This window comes from Monodon monoceros, unplaced genomic scaffold, assembly GCF_005190385.1.
Source record: "Monodon monoceros isolate NGI ecotype Baffin Bay Population unplaced genomic scaffold, NGI_Narwhal_1 Super_Scaffold_6, whole genome shotgun sequence".
Lineage (NCBI taxonomy): Eukaryota > Metazoa > Chordata > Mammalia > Artiodactyla > Monodontidae > Monodon > Monodon monoceros.
Genome location: NW_021703783.1, coordinates 3,571,286 through 3,590,073, shown reverse-complemented (window position 1 = coordinate 3,590,073; position 18,788 = coordinate 3,571,286). Strand labels below are relative to the sequence as shown.

The following is an 18,788-nucleotide window of genomic DNA, read 5'->3' as shown; positions in this document are numbered from 1 at the left end:
TGGCACCATGGCTGCAGGAAGTGTATAATCGTATCTTGGTAGAACTCACCTATCCCTGCCACGTGCACGCCCAGCCCCGGCGACAAGCTCCCAATTCCCAGGAAGACCTCCCGCGAGTGGTCAGGATGAACGCATGCTCAGGGCAGGAATCCTAGCTTCATAAACGCATTGAACAGAGATTTGCTTAGAAATCTCGGAGCCACACCCCCACTGGGAGGAGCTAGGAAGACAGAGATTAATGAGATGTGAGCCCAGCGGGGGGGGGGGGGAGACCCAGGTCTGCAGAAGACGATGGAAATGTTCAGAGAATAATGGCACAACCTACATTGGAATCCTGGGTAGTTGTTTAAAAAAAAGAGATTGGATATATCTCCGCGCGGCTATGGCGGCGTCTCCAAGACACATGGTTAACTGAAGACGGGGAGCAGGGGCAGTGTGTATGGTGCGAGCCGACCTGTGTTTTCAAGAAAAGTGTAGCTGGACGTCATACTCCTGTCATGGAAGATGCCACCAGCGGAGGCAGCTGGGTCTACGATTCACAGAAATCTATGGACTATTTTTGCAACTTCTTGTGAGTCTATAATTATTTCAAATAAAAAGGAAAAAAAGTGTATATAGGTATGTAGTTGCCTGTGCACCACTGAAACTTTTCGGAAGGCTACGAAATAAATCGTGAACAAATATACCTCTCAGGTACGGGATTGGGATGGGTGGGGGAGAGGTCTTTTTCCTTAACTTTTTATGCCCCTTTTTATACCCTTTTGTTGTCTTTTTGTTACACTGCACCCGTATCGCTTTAAGCATGGCCATGACAGACGTAAGCACAGGATGTTAGGGAGCCCCGGGAGGAAGGCCTAACCTTGACCCTAGAGGGAAGGAGGGGATCATGATACCTGAGCTGAGAGATGCAGCCTGAGCCGGAGGCGGCCAGGTGAGGAGACGGATGGGGGAGTTGCCATAGGCTGAATCGTCTCCCCCCAGAATTCATGTGCTGGAGCCCCGACCCCCAGGATCTCTGAATATGAACGTGTTCAGAGAGAATGTCTTTAGTTAAAACGAGGCCCTTAGTGTGGGCCCTCATCCAATCTGGCTGGTGCCCTTGTAGAGCAAGGAGATTAGGACACTCACAGAGACACCAGGGATGAGCACAGAGGAAGGACCATGTGAAGACACGGCGAGAAGGCGGCCGTTGGCAAGCCAAGGAGAGAGGCCTCAAGAGAAAACTCCAGAGGCCTCCAGAACCATGAGGAATACTTGGTTACAGTGGCCCCAGCAGACAAATACAGCAGGGAAGGAGACAAATCTGACAGAAGACCACTGCCCTGTGGATGGACGAGGGGTTGGGGCGTGCAGAGGCCACGGCCGAGGGACTGAAGATGCCTGGGCGCAGAGAGCTGCCCGGCCAGCGTGTGCTGGGCTGCGTGTGTGGCAGCAAAGGGGTGGGGTGGACGGCACAGCGCGAAGGGTGCTGAGAGACGAGGCTGGGGAAGTGGGATGGGGCCGGTCAGGGGACCAACCCCCTGCCATTTACCAGGCTAAGCAATCTGGGCTTATCTGCTACAGGCAGTGAGGCACCTCTGAAGGAGTTTGGAGCACGTCAGGGACTTAATGAGGATGGACAGAAGCTGGGAAGACAGGAAGGAGACGTAGAGCCAGGTTGCAGCCTAGGGAAGCAGACACTGAATCCGTCATCCGGCACCTCCGTATCCTCCACCCACACAGAGGGGGCTCGGGAAACACTAAATGAACAAACGTGCACTTGAAGGGTGGCCTCCACGCCTGCCTCTCCCCACCTGACACTTGCTCTCAGCTCTGGCCACACCAGCCACAAGTTTTTTACCTTCTCCTCAGGCAGCCAAAACCCTGGGGATGTGCGATTCCTCCACGGCTGGAGAGGCTTAGGAGGTGCTAAGTGAGGGCCCCTGGTTGATGCCCCCGGCCCTTGCCCCTCGTCCAGGCCGGGGAGGTCACTCCCCACAGAGCCTTGGCACGAGGCCAGGAGGGTCTGGAAGGCCAGCAGAAGGCTCACCTGTGGAAAACCCCATTTTTTTGTGGCACTTGGTAAATTCGATATTGAAATAGGTGACCAGGGCGTGGACGTAGTCATTGCGCTGTATCTGCAGGCAGAAGGCGGATGTGAAGGACAGCTCCTCCGTCTTCACCGTGTAGATGTCCACCTCCTGCAGCCCAGAGAAGAGAGAATGCGGACGCTTAGTGCCTCCACCGGGTCTGGGCCGTCCTCAGCTTCATTCCCCAGGGAGACTATGGATGGCAGACTTCCCAGGGTGTCATGGCTCTCGGGGGGACTTCCCAGGCCCACCCACCCCCCCTCCCCATGACCTCCTCCATCCTTTCTAGGGTGGAGTCTGCTAAGGCAATGCTGCAAAGAGATTTGAGTCAGAGCCTGAGGACAACAGAATCAGGAAGGTAAATCTTCTGGGGATGAGTGCTGATGTGGGGGAGGGGAGAGGAGAAGAGGATGAATTAGAGCATCCGTAAACCCAACCCAAATATCCTCAGAGCAGTCCCCCTCAGCATCACTAGTGCATCTAGCTGTTCTCAGGCTGTGGTCCCTGGAGGAGCACGTCGGCATCACCGGGGTGGGGGGGCATTCCAAGGAGTGGGGCGGGGAGGGGAGGGCATCCCAGACCTACTGAATCAAGGCAGCAGTGTATGCCCTGCCAAGCCCTCCCAGGTTCCGGCGGATCCGACTGCTCCCTTCCCAGCAATACGAGGTATGGAGTATTATCTCAGGAGTGAGGACCGAGCCCGCACAGTCACGGACTGAGCCTGGGGAAGTCAGCCGACAATTTACCACAAGCCCGGACAGTTAAAAACAAATGAAAGGGGGAAATAAGAGGTGAGAACTTTTCAGTTCCAGCTAGGAATGGACAACACAAGGAACTCATTGTTCTAACAGTTTCAGCTGGGAAGCGGTTGCACATCAGTCTTGCTGGGAGCGGGAGTAAAATGAACAATGGTTTGCAACATGGTGCTCTTTCTGCGAGAAGGATGCTGACCCGTCGTTGGCCGGCTCCAGCAAGACACAGCAGACCTCCCAAGGCCCAGGAGGCATCCCTCCCACTGCCGGGCTGTATGGCAGAGACCTCCGTCCTGAAAGCTCTGTACGGGCCAGACAGACACCTGTGTGCCTGGAACGGTCCCCAGGGGCGCCCCTGAGACCCGGATGATGGAAGATGTTGGGAGTGACTAGGAGAGAGGGGTCTCCGGGTGGGGAAACAAGAGCAGCGAAGAGACAGAGACTTTTATCTCTACACGTTTCTAGGATGAATAAAGGAAAAACTGATGCAAAGCATCCTGGGGACTTCAAAGCCAAGTCCTGTCTCCACAGGAGGGCAGTGGACAGAGGCGCAGGTGAGGTCGAGGCAGCCAGCCAGCCCAGAGCCTTGTTACGGTGCGGGCTGGCAGCTGTGACCTCCTCTGACCTGTCGGTTGGGAAGAGGGTGGGACTGCAGGTGCAGGGGACCGTGGGAGCCTTCGATGTCGGTGACATCACTTCAGATGCAAGCTTAAGGATGGGGAACAGGGCTAAAGGTCCCTGTGAGCCCGGGTCAGGCATGCAGAATTCGATGGGGTTAGAAAGCCAGTCCCCTTTTACCCCGAGAACGCAAGAGCCCTGGGGAGCATCCCCAGGTAGTGGCTGCCGTGGGCTCCTGTGCTCCCCCTGGAAGGATGCACTCACTGCCAACCAGGCAGCCAATCCTTCCCCGATGTCTCCAGTCAGTAGGTCCTGCTTCTAAACTAGCGAGCAGGGCCCTCACCAGCCTCTGTAACTTCCGCCCACGGAACAAGCCACCGCCCGCTCGTGCTCACGTGGGTCCCCTAAACCTTTTCTTCTCCAGCATAAACTGCGTCTCCTGAGTCATGGCCTCTGACGCCGTCACCCTCCTGATCTGGGACCCGCTTCTAGCAGCCTCTGACCTCGAAGCTCACTCTGCCGGCTCCAGCTGCCTTTAGCCGGCCAAGCCCCTCCCCACAACATCCCTCTCATAATCCTTCTTTCTGGGACCCGAGCGCAGGGGGGAGGGTCCTTCATTACATGTCACCCTGTTAGTTTGGGCCATTGCCCCCACTGGGGAAATCTTTTTAGCCCCAGTACCTGTCAGCTTATGACGTTTGCCATCCCCCTCGGCCACGTGTCTGCAGGCCCCTCCAGCCCAAAAACTCTTAGCGCAGCTGTGCTTAACTGTGATTTTGTTAAGGGCTTCGGTAGAGTCCACTGGGCCGGGCTCACGCTGTCTACATTCACTGACGTTTCCTCTCCTTCTCCATTGGGGCCAGCCCGCCAGGCTCCAGGCTCCTTCCAAGGTCCCCGTCCCTTTCTCTTGGGTGCCCTCGGCCACGGGCCTCGCCTGGTCTTTCCACCCTGCTTCTGGCTCATCTCAGGGGTCTCACCACCTCCGCCCCTGTCCACACCATTAGACTGGAGCCCTTTAGACGCGGGGTTTGGACGTTACGGTCTGTGCGCCCTCAGTGAGCGATGTAACCCCTGACACGCACCACTCTTCTCCTAAAACTGTCTCCCTGCCTGAGGACTCTCCTTCCCATCCCCTCCCCAGGCTTCTCCTTCAGACCAACCAACTAATCTCTCTGAGATGCATTCACACTATACCACTCCCTGGATCTAAAGTCTTCCACGACTTTCTATGGTTTACCTAAAAGTATCCAAGCCTCTTGGCCTGGACTCAGAGAGGGGCCTGGGAAGTAGACTCATCTGGACCTTTCCTCCTCCTGGTTCCTTTCTCCTCCGTCCTCGCCTCACTTCGTCACCACTCTCAGCCTGCACAAGAACAACGATGCACACGCGCGCACACACACACACACACACACACACACAGAGAAACACCCCATCTATCGGGGATTCCGTCTCTATAGGGTCTCAGATGTCCATCAACCAATGTCAGCCACCAATGTCCTGACAGTGTTCTCTAGGTCCTGTAGACATTTGCATCTTAATAGGGGCCTCCGAAGGAGCAAAAACCGTCCAGACGGAAAGGATGATCTGCGTTAGAATGGGCGCGAGGGAGGCGACCGCTGGTCTCTGGAGTGGGGACAGGCAGTCTGTGTGGGTGCGTCAGCTGTGACTGGGCCTCAGAGACACAAAGGCCTCTGGTCAGGGCCCTCCCTCCTCTCAGGCCCAAAGTGTCAAGAGGCAGACGCATTATGCTGGCCCCCAGAGCCCTGATCCCTTTGCCAGAAGGCTTTCTCTTTCAGCAGCCACCACAGCATCCCTGAGACCCCAGCGAGACCCCTGGCTCGGCCTCAGGCCGCCCCACCAGGCGCAGGGCTCCACAGGCATCGGTGACTCAGAGGGGCCCCGGCCGATGCTGTCCCCATCACTACATCATGTTACAAATGGATGTCTCAGATCAGAAGTCTGGTCAAAACAGAGTCTTAATTATAATAAAGTGTCACAAGCCCCAACGTTAATAGCGATGAAAATCGCAATTAAGCGTGTGAAGAAGGGCAAGTGTTTTCCCAGGGAAGATGGTGCTGAGCACATTAGCGAGAGCTGACGGATGGCTCTCCTGGTGGCAGAAGCAAACACAGCCGTCCTTGCCCTTCTCAGAGCTCAGGAAGAAAGGTGACATGCATAGAGGGCCCAGAGCTCCAGCTCCGCCATACCCACAGTCCCAGGGTGCACTCAGGTGTAACCAAGGAGAGACCCTTGCCTGTTCCTGGCTGGAAGGGGAGAGGGAGGCGGGGTGGGGGGGGACAGAGCAGGCCAGTCTGGGACCAGCCTTGGATGTGCACAAGTGCCGTGGCCACACCTGCAGGGCAGGGGCAGAGAGCGACCCAGGGCCCAAGCACATTGAAGGAATCTTATCCCCACGCCACCACGGGCAGACGCCTATCGGTTCCATACAGCTGCCGTGCGTCATTTTGGCAAATGCAGTCACACCAGGCGATTTCCACTCGTACTACAGTATTGGCAGCCATGCTCTGCACTACGGGTGAGTTATCTGGGGTGGACTTTGCTGGATCTTGTTTGGGATGCCAGAGAGAGAGGCTTCGGGGACAGAGGGGCTGGTGGGAAGAAATAAGAGGACGTTTGCTTCTCATCAACCCTGCCTGGACTCAGAAAGGGCCGAGTTAAGAAGCAGCAACACCCTTCGGTGTGAGGCCAAGGCTTAGACTTGGAGCCAGAATCCTCAGGCAGGATGTTCCAAAAGGGAGGCGGTGTCTATCTGATGGGACCTGTACGAGGTACCTCTAGTTTTATTTGTCCTCTGAGGTCCCTTTGAAATGCCATGGTGACAAGCCTTGCGTTTCTTCTCAGGAAGACTGTGACCAGGGACAAGGGACCGTTCTCACCTGGACAGAGCAGCCGTTTGCATCAGTCCTGCAGAAACCTCCCCTCGCCCCTGGGCTCTTCCCCGCTGCGTCCACCCAGAGCTCCCGAAAAAGCAGTGAGGTGCACAGGACCAGGGCGGGAGGGTATGCTTCAGCAAGGTGAGGGCTGGGAGGGCTGAGGACAACGGACACAGTGAACCCAGATTCTTCGATTGAAACATTAACTTGAAGCCTATGAGACGGGTGTCTTTCTAGACTTTAAAAAAAGTAGTGAAATATCAAGAGTTTTCCATCGTTGGACAGGATAGATTAGCATATGTAAATGCAGGTACTTAGAAAAAGGGTTGGAAAGATCAGCTCATCCTGTGGACAGCGGTTACCTCTAGGAGGAGTGTGGGGCTGCGAGGGAGGGGAGGTCTCGGGGGGCTTTTATCTGTACCCCAGCAAGTTTGGCACGTCTGATACTTAGTGAAAAGAATGCACTGCGTAAGGACTGGTCTGCCGAGGATGCTGGCGAGCTGTTCTCCGTCTGCGCTGAAGAAAGCCTTGGAGGACAAGATGTGAGGGCCCGCACCAACAAGGGCACTCAGGAGGAGGGAGCTCCGTGCGGCCGGGTCAGATGTGTGCTTAGAGGTGTGGGCGTGAGGCTGCTCACACGGCAGACTGAGGTGTGGGATTTCTTGCCTAAGAGGCCAGCGCCCTCGGAATGGAGGGGCTTCCCCCCACCTAAGCCTCCAGGGTGTCCTCCCTCGGATATTCCTCCAAGCCCACCCGACACCCCTCCCCCTTCACAGCACCAAGGGACATGCACCGCCCACCCCCCAACTGTGCCACGTGGAGTCCAGTGGCGCTCTCTCCCCAGCTCTGCTCAGTGACAGTGCCAGCTTTGACGGGTCACCACGGGCTGCCAGAGGCTCTGGCCAGGGTGGCCTTGCCTCACAGTTTGGGGCCCCGCAGGAGCTGGCGCGGCCTCTACTCTAGGCCCAAGCGTCCAGGTGGCACAGCCAGGTTCCCGCACACCCAGGCCCGAGGAAGCCGCGTCTGCAGACCTTTATTAAACAGGCATTGGTCACCACTTGCTTTGGGTCCACGATGTCTACCAGGGGCTCCTTCATGGCAACGTCCCGGATGCAGGTCATGTCAAAGCCATAGACGTTCTCCCACCCTGTGGGAAGAGAGCGAGAAGTGGCAGCAGGACCCCCAGAAGTCTCCCGACCCTCCTGAGTCCTAGAGGGTGGGGGGCAGCTTGTGTCCCCCTGCCTGAGGACAGGAGAGTTGCTTGCCTGGTGGAGAGCTCTGCAATGTGCCAGACGCTCATTCACACCATCTCATCTGTACAGGTTCCACTTTAGGGTTAGGAAAAGTAAAGCTCAGAGAGGCTGAGAAACTTCTCCAAGGTCACACAGCAGACTCCCACAGGGTCAGGACTAGAGCCCACACTCCTGATTCTTCTGTACCTGCTCTCCTGCCCCCTCTCTGAGCCTCAGAGTCTCCTACGAACTCTCTCCTCTGCCGTCCACATTTCTACCTCGGAGCCTTTGTTCCAGTCATTCTCCACACCTACAAGGCCCATCTCTTTCCCTCCTCCCATCCCCGCCGGCTGAACCTCTCAAGCAGCAGAAAGAAACATGGGCTTTCAGTGAAACAGGCTGCAGCGTGAATGCCAGCACCACCACTTACTGGCCAGGCCCTTGTGCAAATTTCCTAACCTCTCTGAACCTCCATTTTCTCAACTGAAGAAATGAGGGGCAGGGGCAGGGGCAGGGGTAGTCCAGGAGAGGGCTTAACTTTCTCACACGCCATGATGTTCTCTCTAAGGATGCATCTCGTAAGACATATCCCCCCGTTGGGGCACAAAGCACCCCAGCAGTGCTCTTTGGCCCCTTGGGGCTGTTCATAAGATGCTTTAAGCAGGGGATGTATTCAGGATGCAGGGTTGGAGAGTAAATGAATGCAGGTCTGATGGTCCAAGATCACCCTTAAATGATGGTAATCATTGATTGATCACCTAGCCCTGGCCAGACCCTTCATTGAATCTCCCCAGCAACCCCGTGAGGACACCTCCATATGACAGATGAGAAAACAGGGGCTTGCAGAAGCTGGCATCCAGCTCACATGCAGTATCTGGCCCAATATCCCACAGCAGGGGAACCGTGGAGCTGGGGCTCAAACCCAGCTTGGGTCCTAATCCTTCAGCTGCACTGACTCAGTCGTGACAGCAACCAGGAATGCCATTTGCTCTCCCCACAGCGCAGAGAGCACCTTAGCGGAGTCTTCAGTTACTGGCCAGCTGAAATCTCACTTGTCCATTTATTCAGAGGGGTTAGAAATACACTGCAGTAGACACGCTTTTCTCTAAAATCTTACAGGATTAATTTTTTTTAAATGTTCACCAAACAAATGGTACCTTAGGGAACTCCTGAGCCTGCATGTGTTTAGGAGAGGGGGGTGGGAGGAGGGAGGTGTGCATGGTCAGGGAAAGCTGTGCCCCTTTTACTCAGATTCTTTTCAAGGGCACACAAAGACCTTCCTCGGGGAGAAGAGGCCGAGAAAATAAGCATCTCCCAGAGGGTGAGCACTTGTGAAATTCTGGCTTGAGGATAAGATGCCAGTCAGATCCCATTACATACACGAGGCTGGTGCCAAAGTCCCAACTGAACCTACCTATGTTTGGGGAAGTGTGTCAACAGCACAGGCTTCAGAGAAGACCTCCTTCTAGAATCTGGAAATAGCTGTCCCTGCTCACCCAGATAGAACATGCACACCAAAACACACTGCCTTTGTTTAAAACCCCTTCTCAAGAGACCTGCAGCCACGTACCTGCTCTTTCCCTCTCCCAGCCCTGCTTTAAGTTAAGGTTCAGTGAAAAAGTCAGGCAGATATCTAAGAGTCTATGTGGGTAATGGTTAAAGTCCTGGGCTTTGGGCTTCAAATCTGGGCTCTGCTGTTTATTTGCTGTGCAACTCCAGGCAAGAATTTAACCTCCCAAAGAGTTGGTTTCTTCTTTTAAATGGAGATGACGATCTTGATAGTTACTCTATAGAGTTAAGAGGATTAAATGTGATAATATATGTAAAGTACATAAGACAGTGCCTGGCCCATAGAAAGCCCTTGATACACAATTGTTGCCGCCGTTATGTGGTTTGCACTCTGGCTTTGCCACCATCCAAGCTGTGTGACCTCGGCTGATCAGTCCCCTTATCTCTGGCTTGTTTTGTAAAGTGAGGAGTTTGGTTCCGTGGTTCTGTGTTCCGGAATCATCTGGGACACTCTTTAAAATACAGATTCCTGGACCACAATCGGACCTACTGAATCAGAATCTCCAGATTTGCGCCCCAGTGAGCTGGAATTTTCACGTCTACATAGGCAATTCCAACCAGTTAGAAATCCTTGAGCTAAATAATTTTCGAAGTCCCTTCCAGTCCCTTTCAAATGGATTTAAACTACATAGGCAATTCCAACCAGTTAGAAATCCCTGGGCTAAATAATTTTCGAAGTCCCTTTCAAATGGACTTAAAGTCTCAAATGGCCATTGTGACACCTTCTCCAACGACTCTCAACCATGGGGCCTCTCCTCCCGTATCCCCAGCACCTACAGCAGAGCATCTGGCCCAGGAGAGGTCCACGGATAACGCTTTTCTAATTGGAATGTATTCCCAAACTTTTAAGCCTGTTTTGCTTCACAGTGCCTCGTGTTTTAGTTATCTTCTTAGGGGTTAATTCATGTCTTATCTCCCCAGCCAGACTGCCCCACTTCCAGTTATTCAACGACCGATCACCCAGGACATTAGACTTTTCTCTCCTTTCTGCTGACCATTCATTTCCCACTAGCTTCTTTACCATACGCGAGGCAGGGATGGGAGAGGATAGACATCAAGCATATTAATCTTTTGTTGTAATTCTGTCTTGTCTATTGAATGAGTGAATGGGGGGTGAGGGTCATCAGCCAGCAGGAAATATTGTAATTAATTTTCTGGGGATTAAAAAAAATAACATCAGAAGGACCTGTGAAATTTAGTTTATGTATTAAAACAAACTCTTGAAAAGGACCATGCTATGGTGCAATGAATGTAACTAAAGCAGCAACAAAGCCCAGACCTACCATAACTACAGACCAGATGGACTAAAAGTCCCACTTTAATGGCCTGGCAGAGGAAAAGGCATGCTCTTCTCTGGGCATAAATTATGCATCTGTCTCTACTGTCCAGCATTACTCACAAGGCCCAGCATTAATAAAAATTACAAGACACATGGAAAAGAAAGAAAAACATGACCCATCACCAAAAGAAAAAATAGTCAACAGAAACAGACTCAGAGATCAGGTGTTGGGATTATCTAACAGAGACGTTCAAGTACCTGTAATAAATATTTTAAAGAATCTAATGGAGGGACTTCCCTGGTGGCACAGTGGTTAAGATTCAGCCTGCCAGTGCAGGGGACACGGGTTTGATCCTAGGTGCAGGAAGATCCCACATGCCACGGAGTGACTAAGCCCATGTGCCACAACTACTGAGTCTGTGCTCTAGAGCCCACGAGCCACAACTACTGAGCCCACAAGCCACAACTACTGAGCCCATGCACTGCAACTACTGAGTCCGAGTGCTGCAACTACTGAAGCCCACGCACCTAGAGCCTGTGCTCCACAACAAGAGAAGCCACCGCAATGAGAAGCCTGCTCACCGCAATGAAGAGTAGCCCTCGCTCACCACACCTAGAGAAAGCCCGCGCACAGCAATGAAGACCCAACACAGACAACAAATAAATAAATAATAAATTATTTTAAAAAAAGAATGTAACCTGTAGAGAGAGACTGCCTATTTAAAAAAAAAAAAAAGAATCTAATGGAGAAAACATGCATGAACAGATGAAGAATTTCATCGGTGAGATGGGAACTATAAAAAAGAGCCAGTGGAAATGCTGGAAGTGAAAATCACAATATCAAAGATGAAGAATTCTTCCAATGGGCTTATGAGCGAATGGATGTATCAGAGGAGATAATAAAACTGTAAACAAAGACAGGAATATGAAAGACCGGAAAACAAATTTCACTCTTCATTGGAGAGACCTGTAGCTACATAATCCCTCCCTTCCCTGGCCCAAGTAATTGGAGCTTCCCTGCTAGGGCAAATGGGACTGCCTCAGAGAAAACCAGAGCAAGTGCCACGAGGTGCCACTTACAGCTTCTCCTCTAGTCAGAAAGGAAGGTGTGCATAATAGTTTAATACACTTCAGGCTCTCAGATCAAAGTCAGCTCCTTGTGTAAAATAGGCTAGAAATAGAACTCTGGACGTCGGGGTGGTGGTGGAAGGGAAACCCATGGAGAGCATCTGAGCCCTCCAAGAGGTTCTGCCCTTCAACCCTTCAGCTACAGGCACCACCAAATCTACACGAGGGGTTCCTTGTCACCTTCTCGTCGGTGGGGAAGCTGGTGCCCATCCTCTGACCCTCAGCAGGTTCTAGATTCATGTACTGGGCAAAAAAATCAAATAGAATATCTACCAAATTTCCTTCCAATTTTCAGATTCTAGAAATCCCCAGAGTAAAAAAAAATTTTAATGATTGCTCCTCTCTCAGGGTTAAACCGTCCACCTTGCACATCCGTCTGCTGGTTTACTTCTATTCCTTCATTCATTTTCTCATTCATTCATTCAACAAAATATGCACGGTGAGCCTCATACATGACAATCATGTCTCTCTTTCTGTGGGGAGGGGAGGAGAAGGGGGGAGGGAAGGGGACAAATTGTTTTCTTAATTTCCTTTCTGCAAGGGACTGGGCTTGCCTCCCTTTCCTGCCCCACTTTAAGATTTTTCTTTTATAGCTGGTTCTTGAGCCAACTGGAATTTGCTAACGATTGTTCCCTTGGCAATCATTAACCTTTATGCTTTCACTCTTGATTAAGACCTGAGAGCAATCAAAATCCCTATTTAAAACAGATTTCTAAATGGGCTTGCTTCCTTCACTAAAAACAGAAGCAGGGCATTAAAAAAAAAACAACGTTTAAATAGAAAACGAGAATATGTTAAATAAAATGTAAAGGTGCGTGAGATTTTTGGTTTGGGGGGCAGTGGTGTTGACAGACTACAGAGTTTCCACAAGAAAAAATGGGGCTGACTTTTAATTTTCTCTTCTTTTTCAGAAGGTATGAACATTGCAATGGGCAGGACAAGACTCCACCCCACGGTCTCCAGTCCTGGGCTGGCACCTGAGTAGCGGCCAGTGCCCCAGCGCCTGTCAGGACGGGTCCAGTCCTCATTGCAAGATGCGTTAGCCAAGGTCCATGATCCAGGCAAGGAGGAGGGTGAGGTATGTTTGCTTTTAAACCATGAGGAAGTTCCTTAAAGAGCTGTGCCGAGGGTCGGAGCTCAATCAATATTTAGTGCACGTGAGAACAAAGAATGGGTCTGAATGTTCTCCCCCAAACACGATTTACACAGTTACGGCAGGAACTCCAAAAACAGCATTACCGTGCAGCTCCAGGGCAAAACATGTCCTACTTATATATGCATTTGATCAACATTCACTGTTGAGCTGTTTCTGAAACTTATCAGGAGGGCACATCTGTCCTAGGTTCTGAGCCACTGGAGGCCAACGAGCTTGGCAGTCAGGCTCGGGGGCCAGAGCCATGAGCAGGAAGGGGTTTAGTGATACATTCGGAGACCAGGCTAGTGCACGCAGTACCAACAACTCTCACGTCCCTTAGTATATATCACCTCACTTAATCCTCATGGCAAGTCTATAGGATTGGGGACTTCATCTCAACCGAGGCTCAGGGATGTTAGGTAATTTGCTCACGGTCACCCATAGGATGTGAAGCCAGGGCTGGCCAACTTCGTAGCAGGGTCATCTAACCTCGGCCCCCCACCTCTCATTGTTTATCGAGTGTTGGAAATGATGCCAGAAGGGCTGTAGGCACAGGGCACAGAGCCTCAGACAATCGTCCCATTTCTGTCTTCTCCCGAACCCGTCTCTGAACTTCATGCTCTGAGTTTATATTTCCAGAAGGGTGTGAACACACACGCAGATGCACTCATTCTGTGGCACAGCCCAGCTGTGGTATCGCCAGCAGCACGAACAATGATTAGACGGCACAAGACTTTGTTGAGCTCTGGAGGCCTAGCCTCTGGGGGCAGGAGGCCCATCTATCCCGTCTGGGAACCCCTCCACTGTAGGTAGTCTTGCCAAGGGGGTTTAGCACTGCAGGGGCTGGAACCCAGATCTGCAGAGCCCATTAGACCGTTTGGAATTTCTGCTTGTGCTCTGGTCACATCGCACGCATGCCCGCTTGTGTGTGTGGGGTCTTTGCCCCTTGGTCGTTTTAGTTCTGGCTGAGGACACATGGCTGTCTCTAAACCTTATGAAAACATAATCCGTTTAATCTCGTGGAGGACCAGGTTTGTGTCACTGAGAATGGTTACCCTTTAAATGAAATAGAACACAGCAACCCTTTGGGGACCCGATGAAACGTTGGAGGGTGTGGGGGGCTTTTTTCTGAGACAACACGTTTTCAGTTGATGAGACATAATGAACACAGGTGCAGATAAGTCCCCTGCCTGCCCCCGGCACCTACATGGCCAGACCCCATCTCTCCCCATCTTTTACTTAATGGGAAAGAGAATCGATATTACGCTGAAAAGTTTGAAGGGTACAAACGCAGGGTTCAAAACGACTGGCCTGGCTGGAGACCCGTGGTCCCTGCCCCTGTGTGGACGCTGGGGATAAATGGCCCTTAACAGCTTCCAGCCCCCCCGGGCAGCTCTGCAAAAACTCGGCTTCTACTGCTTTGTCCATTTTCCACTCGCACTGTGTTCATTCTCTCCCCGCTTTATCTCCCACCAGCCACGCTGCTTATTCCCTCTCTGTAGAACCCCACTCTTGGGACCAGGGGAAAACATCCAGAGAGAAGAATCCAGAAAGTGTCACAGGTAAACTCCAGAGGCACGGCAGCTGTGGCCGCGAGAGCAGCTGCTCGTCGTTAGCCCGCTGAAGCGCTGTCCACCCCAAACGCGCAAAAATAAATAAATAAAAAAGCCCAGGGCTTCCCTGGTGGCGCAGTGGTTGAGAGTCCGCCTGCCGATGCAGGGGACGTGGGTTCGTGCCCCGGTCCGGGAGGATCCCACATGCCGCGGAGCGGCTGGGCCCGTGAGCCATGGCCGCTGAGCCTGTGCGTCCGGAGCTTGTGCTCCGCAATGGGAGAGGCCACAACAGTGAGAGGCCCGTGTACTGCAAAAAAAAAAAAAAAAAAGGCCCAACAGAGAATCAAAAGGTAACTTACAGTGGATTTTGAAGTCCTTGTACTGTCTGTCCTCAATTGCTACCACGTACAATGCTGCCCGGTCTGGAAACATAAGCCCTCCAGGTTTCTGTTGATGAATTGTGGAGAAATGGGTCTCGTAATCTATTCACCTGACAAAGACATCATATTTTTGAACTGCACATAAAGTCACCAGACAGGCACCCCCTTGCCAGTATTTCTCACTCAGCAGACTGTCTGTCACCTTGGCCGGGACTAGGGTTGGGCAGGGAAGCTCAGTTTTGACTTTGGTACATGGGAAAACTCAAGGGGCCGAGATGGGGTCAATGGGACACATGAGAAGGGGCAGAGGTATGTCCAGTGAGGTACGGTGGAAGATGTTTTAACTTTTGAGCCTGGAGAAGCCAAGGTCAAAAGCACACTGGGCTCTCTGGCAGCCATGCAAGTCCCTAGCACTTGGTGACCAGCATAGACTTTGGACAGCAAAGGATGGGTGTCAATTATACCAAAAGAGGCCAAGGTCAGACCTAAGAAAGCTCATTCTGTCCCCAGAAGCAAATCTAGTTTAAAGAGAGGGGCCCAGAAGCAGTGGCTGTATCCTTCCTGGGCTGCAGGCGGTAGGGTAGAGCAGCGAGGCAGCCAGCAGACCAGCGAAGGGACAGCATGCAGCAGGCTCACCAGCCACTTGTCCCGGGCAAAGATGACGGTGTTGAGCATCGACTCATAGAACAGACAGTAGCCCATCCACTCGCTGATGATGACGTCCACCTTCTCCTCGGGCAGCTCCACCTCCTCCACCTTCCCCTTGAAGATGGTGATGACTGGAAAATACGAACCCCACGGCCACACTTTTTGGGCACCCCGACCGGGAGCCATGAGCACCCCACATCAGGACCCGATCGACCTACAGGTGTCAGCGCTGTTCTGATTCTCCTTCTAGGGGGTGGCATCTCTCCCCCTTCACCAAGCTAGTTTTACCCTAAGAGGATTGGAAACTCTTGGCGTGTTCCCCCTAAAACGTATTGAGCAGTTGCTACGTGGCTGGCCAAGCCCAAGACAGGCACCTGTCCTGTCATCGCCCAACAAGTCTTTGAAGTAAACACTCTATTCTTATTCTCCTCTTTAAGGAAACTGAGGCTTAGAGGGGTTAAATGATGACCGTGCAAACAGAGCCCGGGTCTGATAAGCAGCGACTCTCACACTTATCGGAGTCCCCACCCCACGTCAGGCTACCATGATGATTCAAACCCACAGCAGGAAGAGAGGCTGCCTCTCCTCCCCTTGTATCTGTTCACAGCCCGGGCTTAGCCCCAGGGGGTGCCCATCTAGAGCTGGAGAGGAAGGAAATTTGGTGTTTTGACAAGAGCATGGGCTTCGCACTCAGGGAACCTGGGTTGAAGTGCTGGATCTTCTCATCACTAGCTATATGACTTTCTGCAAGTTACTTGACCCAACCCAACTCCAGTTCCCCAGAGAACAACCGGGGGAAGTGATATCTACATAGTGGGAGGTTGTACTGATGTAATGAAATGTCACAGGTGAGGTGCAGGCTCGCAGTTGGGGCTCTAGAGAAGGCAAGTATTATCTGGCACCGTCTCCTTGGTGACCGGCCGATGGAGAGGTAACGGGGGTAAGATCGGGACAAAGGCCCTTCTCTAAATGGCCTCTGCTCCTGAGTCCTTTCCAAGACCCCTCCCTCTACGGCAGGAGAAACTTCTCAGTTGAGTTTTTGATCATTTGACGTAGACATACACAGAGTTTGGGAATCTCGTTTTGCATTCACTGTTGTAAAGATCAGAGCAAAAGCTATCTTAGATGCCACTGGCTGTGCAATTGACACAGGGTGATGTATTGGTTGGCTGGTCCCATCAGAACCTTTCCTCTGGAAGGAAACTCTGTCTGCGCCATCCTCTGAAAAAACCACCCAATGCCTGAGCTTTTCTGGGAAAACTAAACAATGGCCTGTACTCAGGAGTAAAAAACAAAAGAAAACAAAACACCACCTCTGTCCTGAATCTGAGTTTCCTGAAAATTAATGTGGATGACAGACTCCTAGATGGCAAAGGGCACTCAGGTCACCGGCTTTACTCCCCACCCTCACAGTGGATGGTGCTGGGGTGCCCATCAGCAGTGTCTAATGACGATTTGCTCTCCAAGGTGTGGTGTTTAATCAAAGCTTAATCAGATAAGGCCCCTCTGGAAGGAGTAGGTGTCAGGCACTTTGGGCCCAAAGTGGGGATTTTTTTTTTTTTTCCCTGCAGATAACTTTAATAAGGCATGGGCTGATGGTTGATTTGTGGAACTAAAGGTCGAAGAGGGAGCGCATCATGTCTGGCTGGCTCATGCACCGTTGGATACTTTCCAGCCGAGTGGAGTCCAAGGCGCGGGCCTCCTCTGCAAAGCGGCGGTGTCCCTCGTCGGTCAACTTCCAGAGGCAGGATCGGGGCCGTGTGCTGGTCCCACCCTGCGTGCTGACTGGCACTTTCTCAAAGCTGTCTGGGAAACAGAGATCGTGACGCACGGTATTCTTCCAGCCTTCAGGAGCCGTCCGGAAAAAGGGGAAATGTTGTCGAGTGAAACTGTAGATCTGTTGCACGTTGAGGCCACAGGGGGAACCGTTTCTTAATGCCAGTGCAATTAGGTGGAAGTAATTGAGAGGGGGCCGGGACCAGAGCCTCCCCTCCCGGCTGTTGGCTTGCCGAAGCCTCCGACTCTGGAGGGGGGCCCTTATCATGAGGGGACGGGAGAGCCACAGCGGAGCTGTCATCCTGGCCCTCAGCCTTCTCCTCCTCTGTGAGCTCCCAGCTGCCGGGGGAAGAGGCAAACCGCTTCCGAGGGGGATACTGGTCTCCAGAGAGTGATGGCGATTCCACCGCTGTGGCCTCTGGGCATTTGGCAGAGTCTTCTTCTTTTGGGGGTGGCTGAGGGCACATTGGCCCTGCACTCCCCGGCTTGTGTGGTCCTCCTGCTTCCTGCGCAGAAGCCCTGCCCCGGGAAGGAAGGGTAGGAAGGGCTAGTCTTCACCAAAAGGCTCGGAAGGGGAGGGGGCTGTCAAAGCTCTGCTCCTCGGGGGCTTGAGACCCAAGGGCAGGAACTCAAGCTAGAGCAGGACCCAGGATGCAGAAGGATCATTCACAAGGGGACAAAGCATGGGAGTTTTGAAAATGCAAATAGAGTACCTAATTTAGTTTACTCCGAAAAAGACCTGGCCGTCCGGAAAAAGGGACCAAGATATAGATATAGATGATATATGTGCCGGACCCACCCGCCCAATAATTTGCATGCAAAGCCTGATTTGTCTTATTTTCGTAAACATTTGAAAGTGTTTTCTTTCTCTTTGCACATGTCTTGAAGGCTCTTCCGTAATGTCTGCACGTGACTGTGGGGCTATGGGTCGGTCCCTCCTCCTGCATTAATCGCGACCTCCCTGAGGAACAGGAAGATGTTTTCTCCTGCCTCTGGTGCCCCATGGCCTCCACTCTGGGTGCCTAGGACAAGGCTCACCCGTCATTCCATAGACAGGACTCCATAGGACCGTGGGAAGCAGATGTGGACAAGAACTTCTAACCCAGTCTAACAGACAGGAATGTACAGAATACTCCTCGGTTGCCCCCCAGCGAGAGTGTATGCTCTTCCTGATCTCTGCCCGAGCGCTCCTATCCGCTAGCTGCTTACCCTGATCTACACGGATGCAACCAACAATAGGTAGGTAGGTAGATAGACAGACAGATAGAGAGATAGACAGATAGAGACGATAGATAGATAGAGACGATAGACAGATAGAGACGATAGACAGATAGAGACGATAGATAGACGGATAGAGAGATAGACAGATAGAGACGATAGACAGATAGATAGAGAGATAGACAGATAGAGGATAGACAGATAGAGACGATAGATAGATGATAGACAGATAGAGACGATAGATAGATATAGATGATAGATATAGACGATAGATATAGATGATAGACAGATATAGATGATAGATATAGATGATAGATATAGACGATAGATAGATAGATATAGATGATAGATAGATATAGATGATAGATAGACAAATAGAGAGATAGACAGATATAGACGATAGACAGATAGATATAGATGATAGATAGATATAGTAGACGATAGATAGATATAGATGATAGATAGATATAGACGATAGACAGATATAGATGATAGATAGATAGATATAGACGATAGATAGATATAGATGATAGATAT

At 51.9% G+C, this 18,788-nt stretch overlaps 1 protein-coding gene and 1 pseudogene across 3 annotated transcripts in view; both read right to left on the bottom strand.

Moving 5' to 3' along the window:
- Positions 1 to 18,788, bottom strand: part of PRMT8 (protein arginine methyltransferase 8) — a 79,723-nt gene that overhangs the window by 7,432 nt on the left and 53,503 nt on the right. For all 3 annotated transcript variants that reach the window (XM_029205361.1, XM_029205362.1, XM_029205363.1), the window contains exons 5-8: positions 15,246 to 15,388; positions 14,589 to 14,676; positions 7,365 to 7,480; positions 2,030 to 2,180 (exon numbers count right to left, since the gene is read on the bottom strand). In XM_029205361.1, coding sequence (XP_029061194.1) covers positions 2,030 to 2,180; positions 7,365 to 7,480; positions 14,589 to 14,676; positions 15,246 to 15,388 — 498 coding nt within the window. The remainder of the gene's footprint in view (positions 1 to 2,029; positions 2,181 to 7,364; positions 7,481 to 14,588; positions 14,677 to 15,245; positions 15,389 to 18,788) is intronic.
- Positions 16,800 to 17,595, bottom strand: LOC114885486 (annotated as a pseudogene).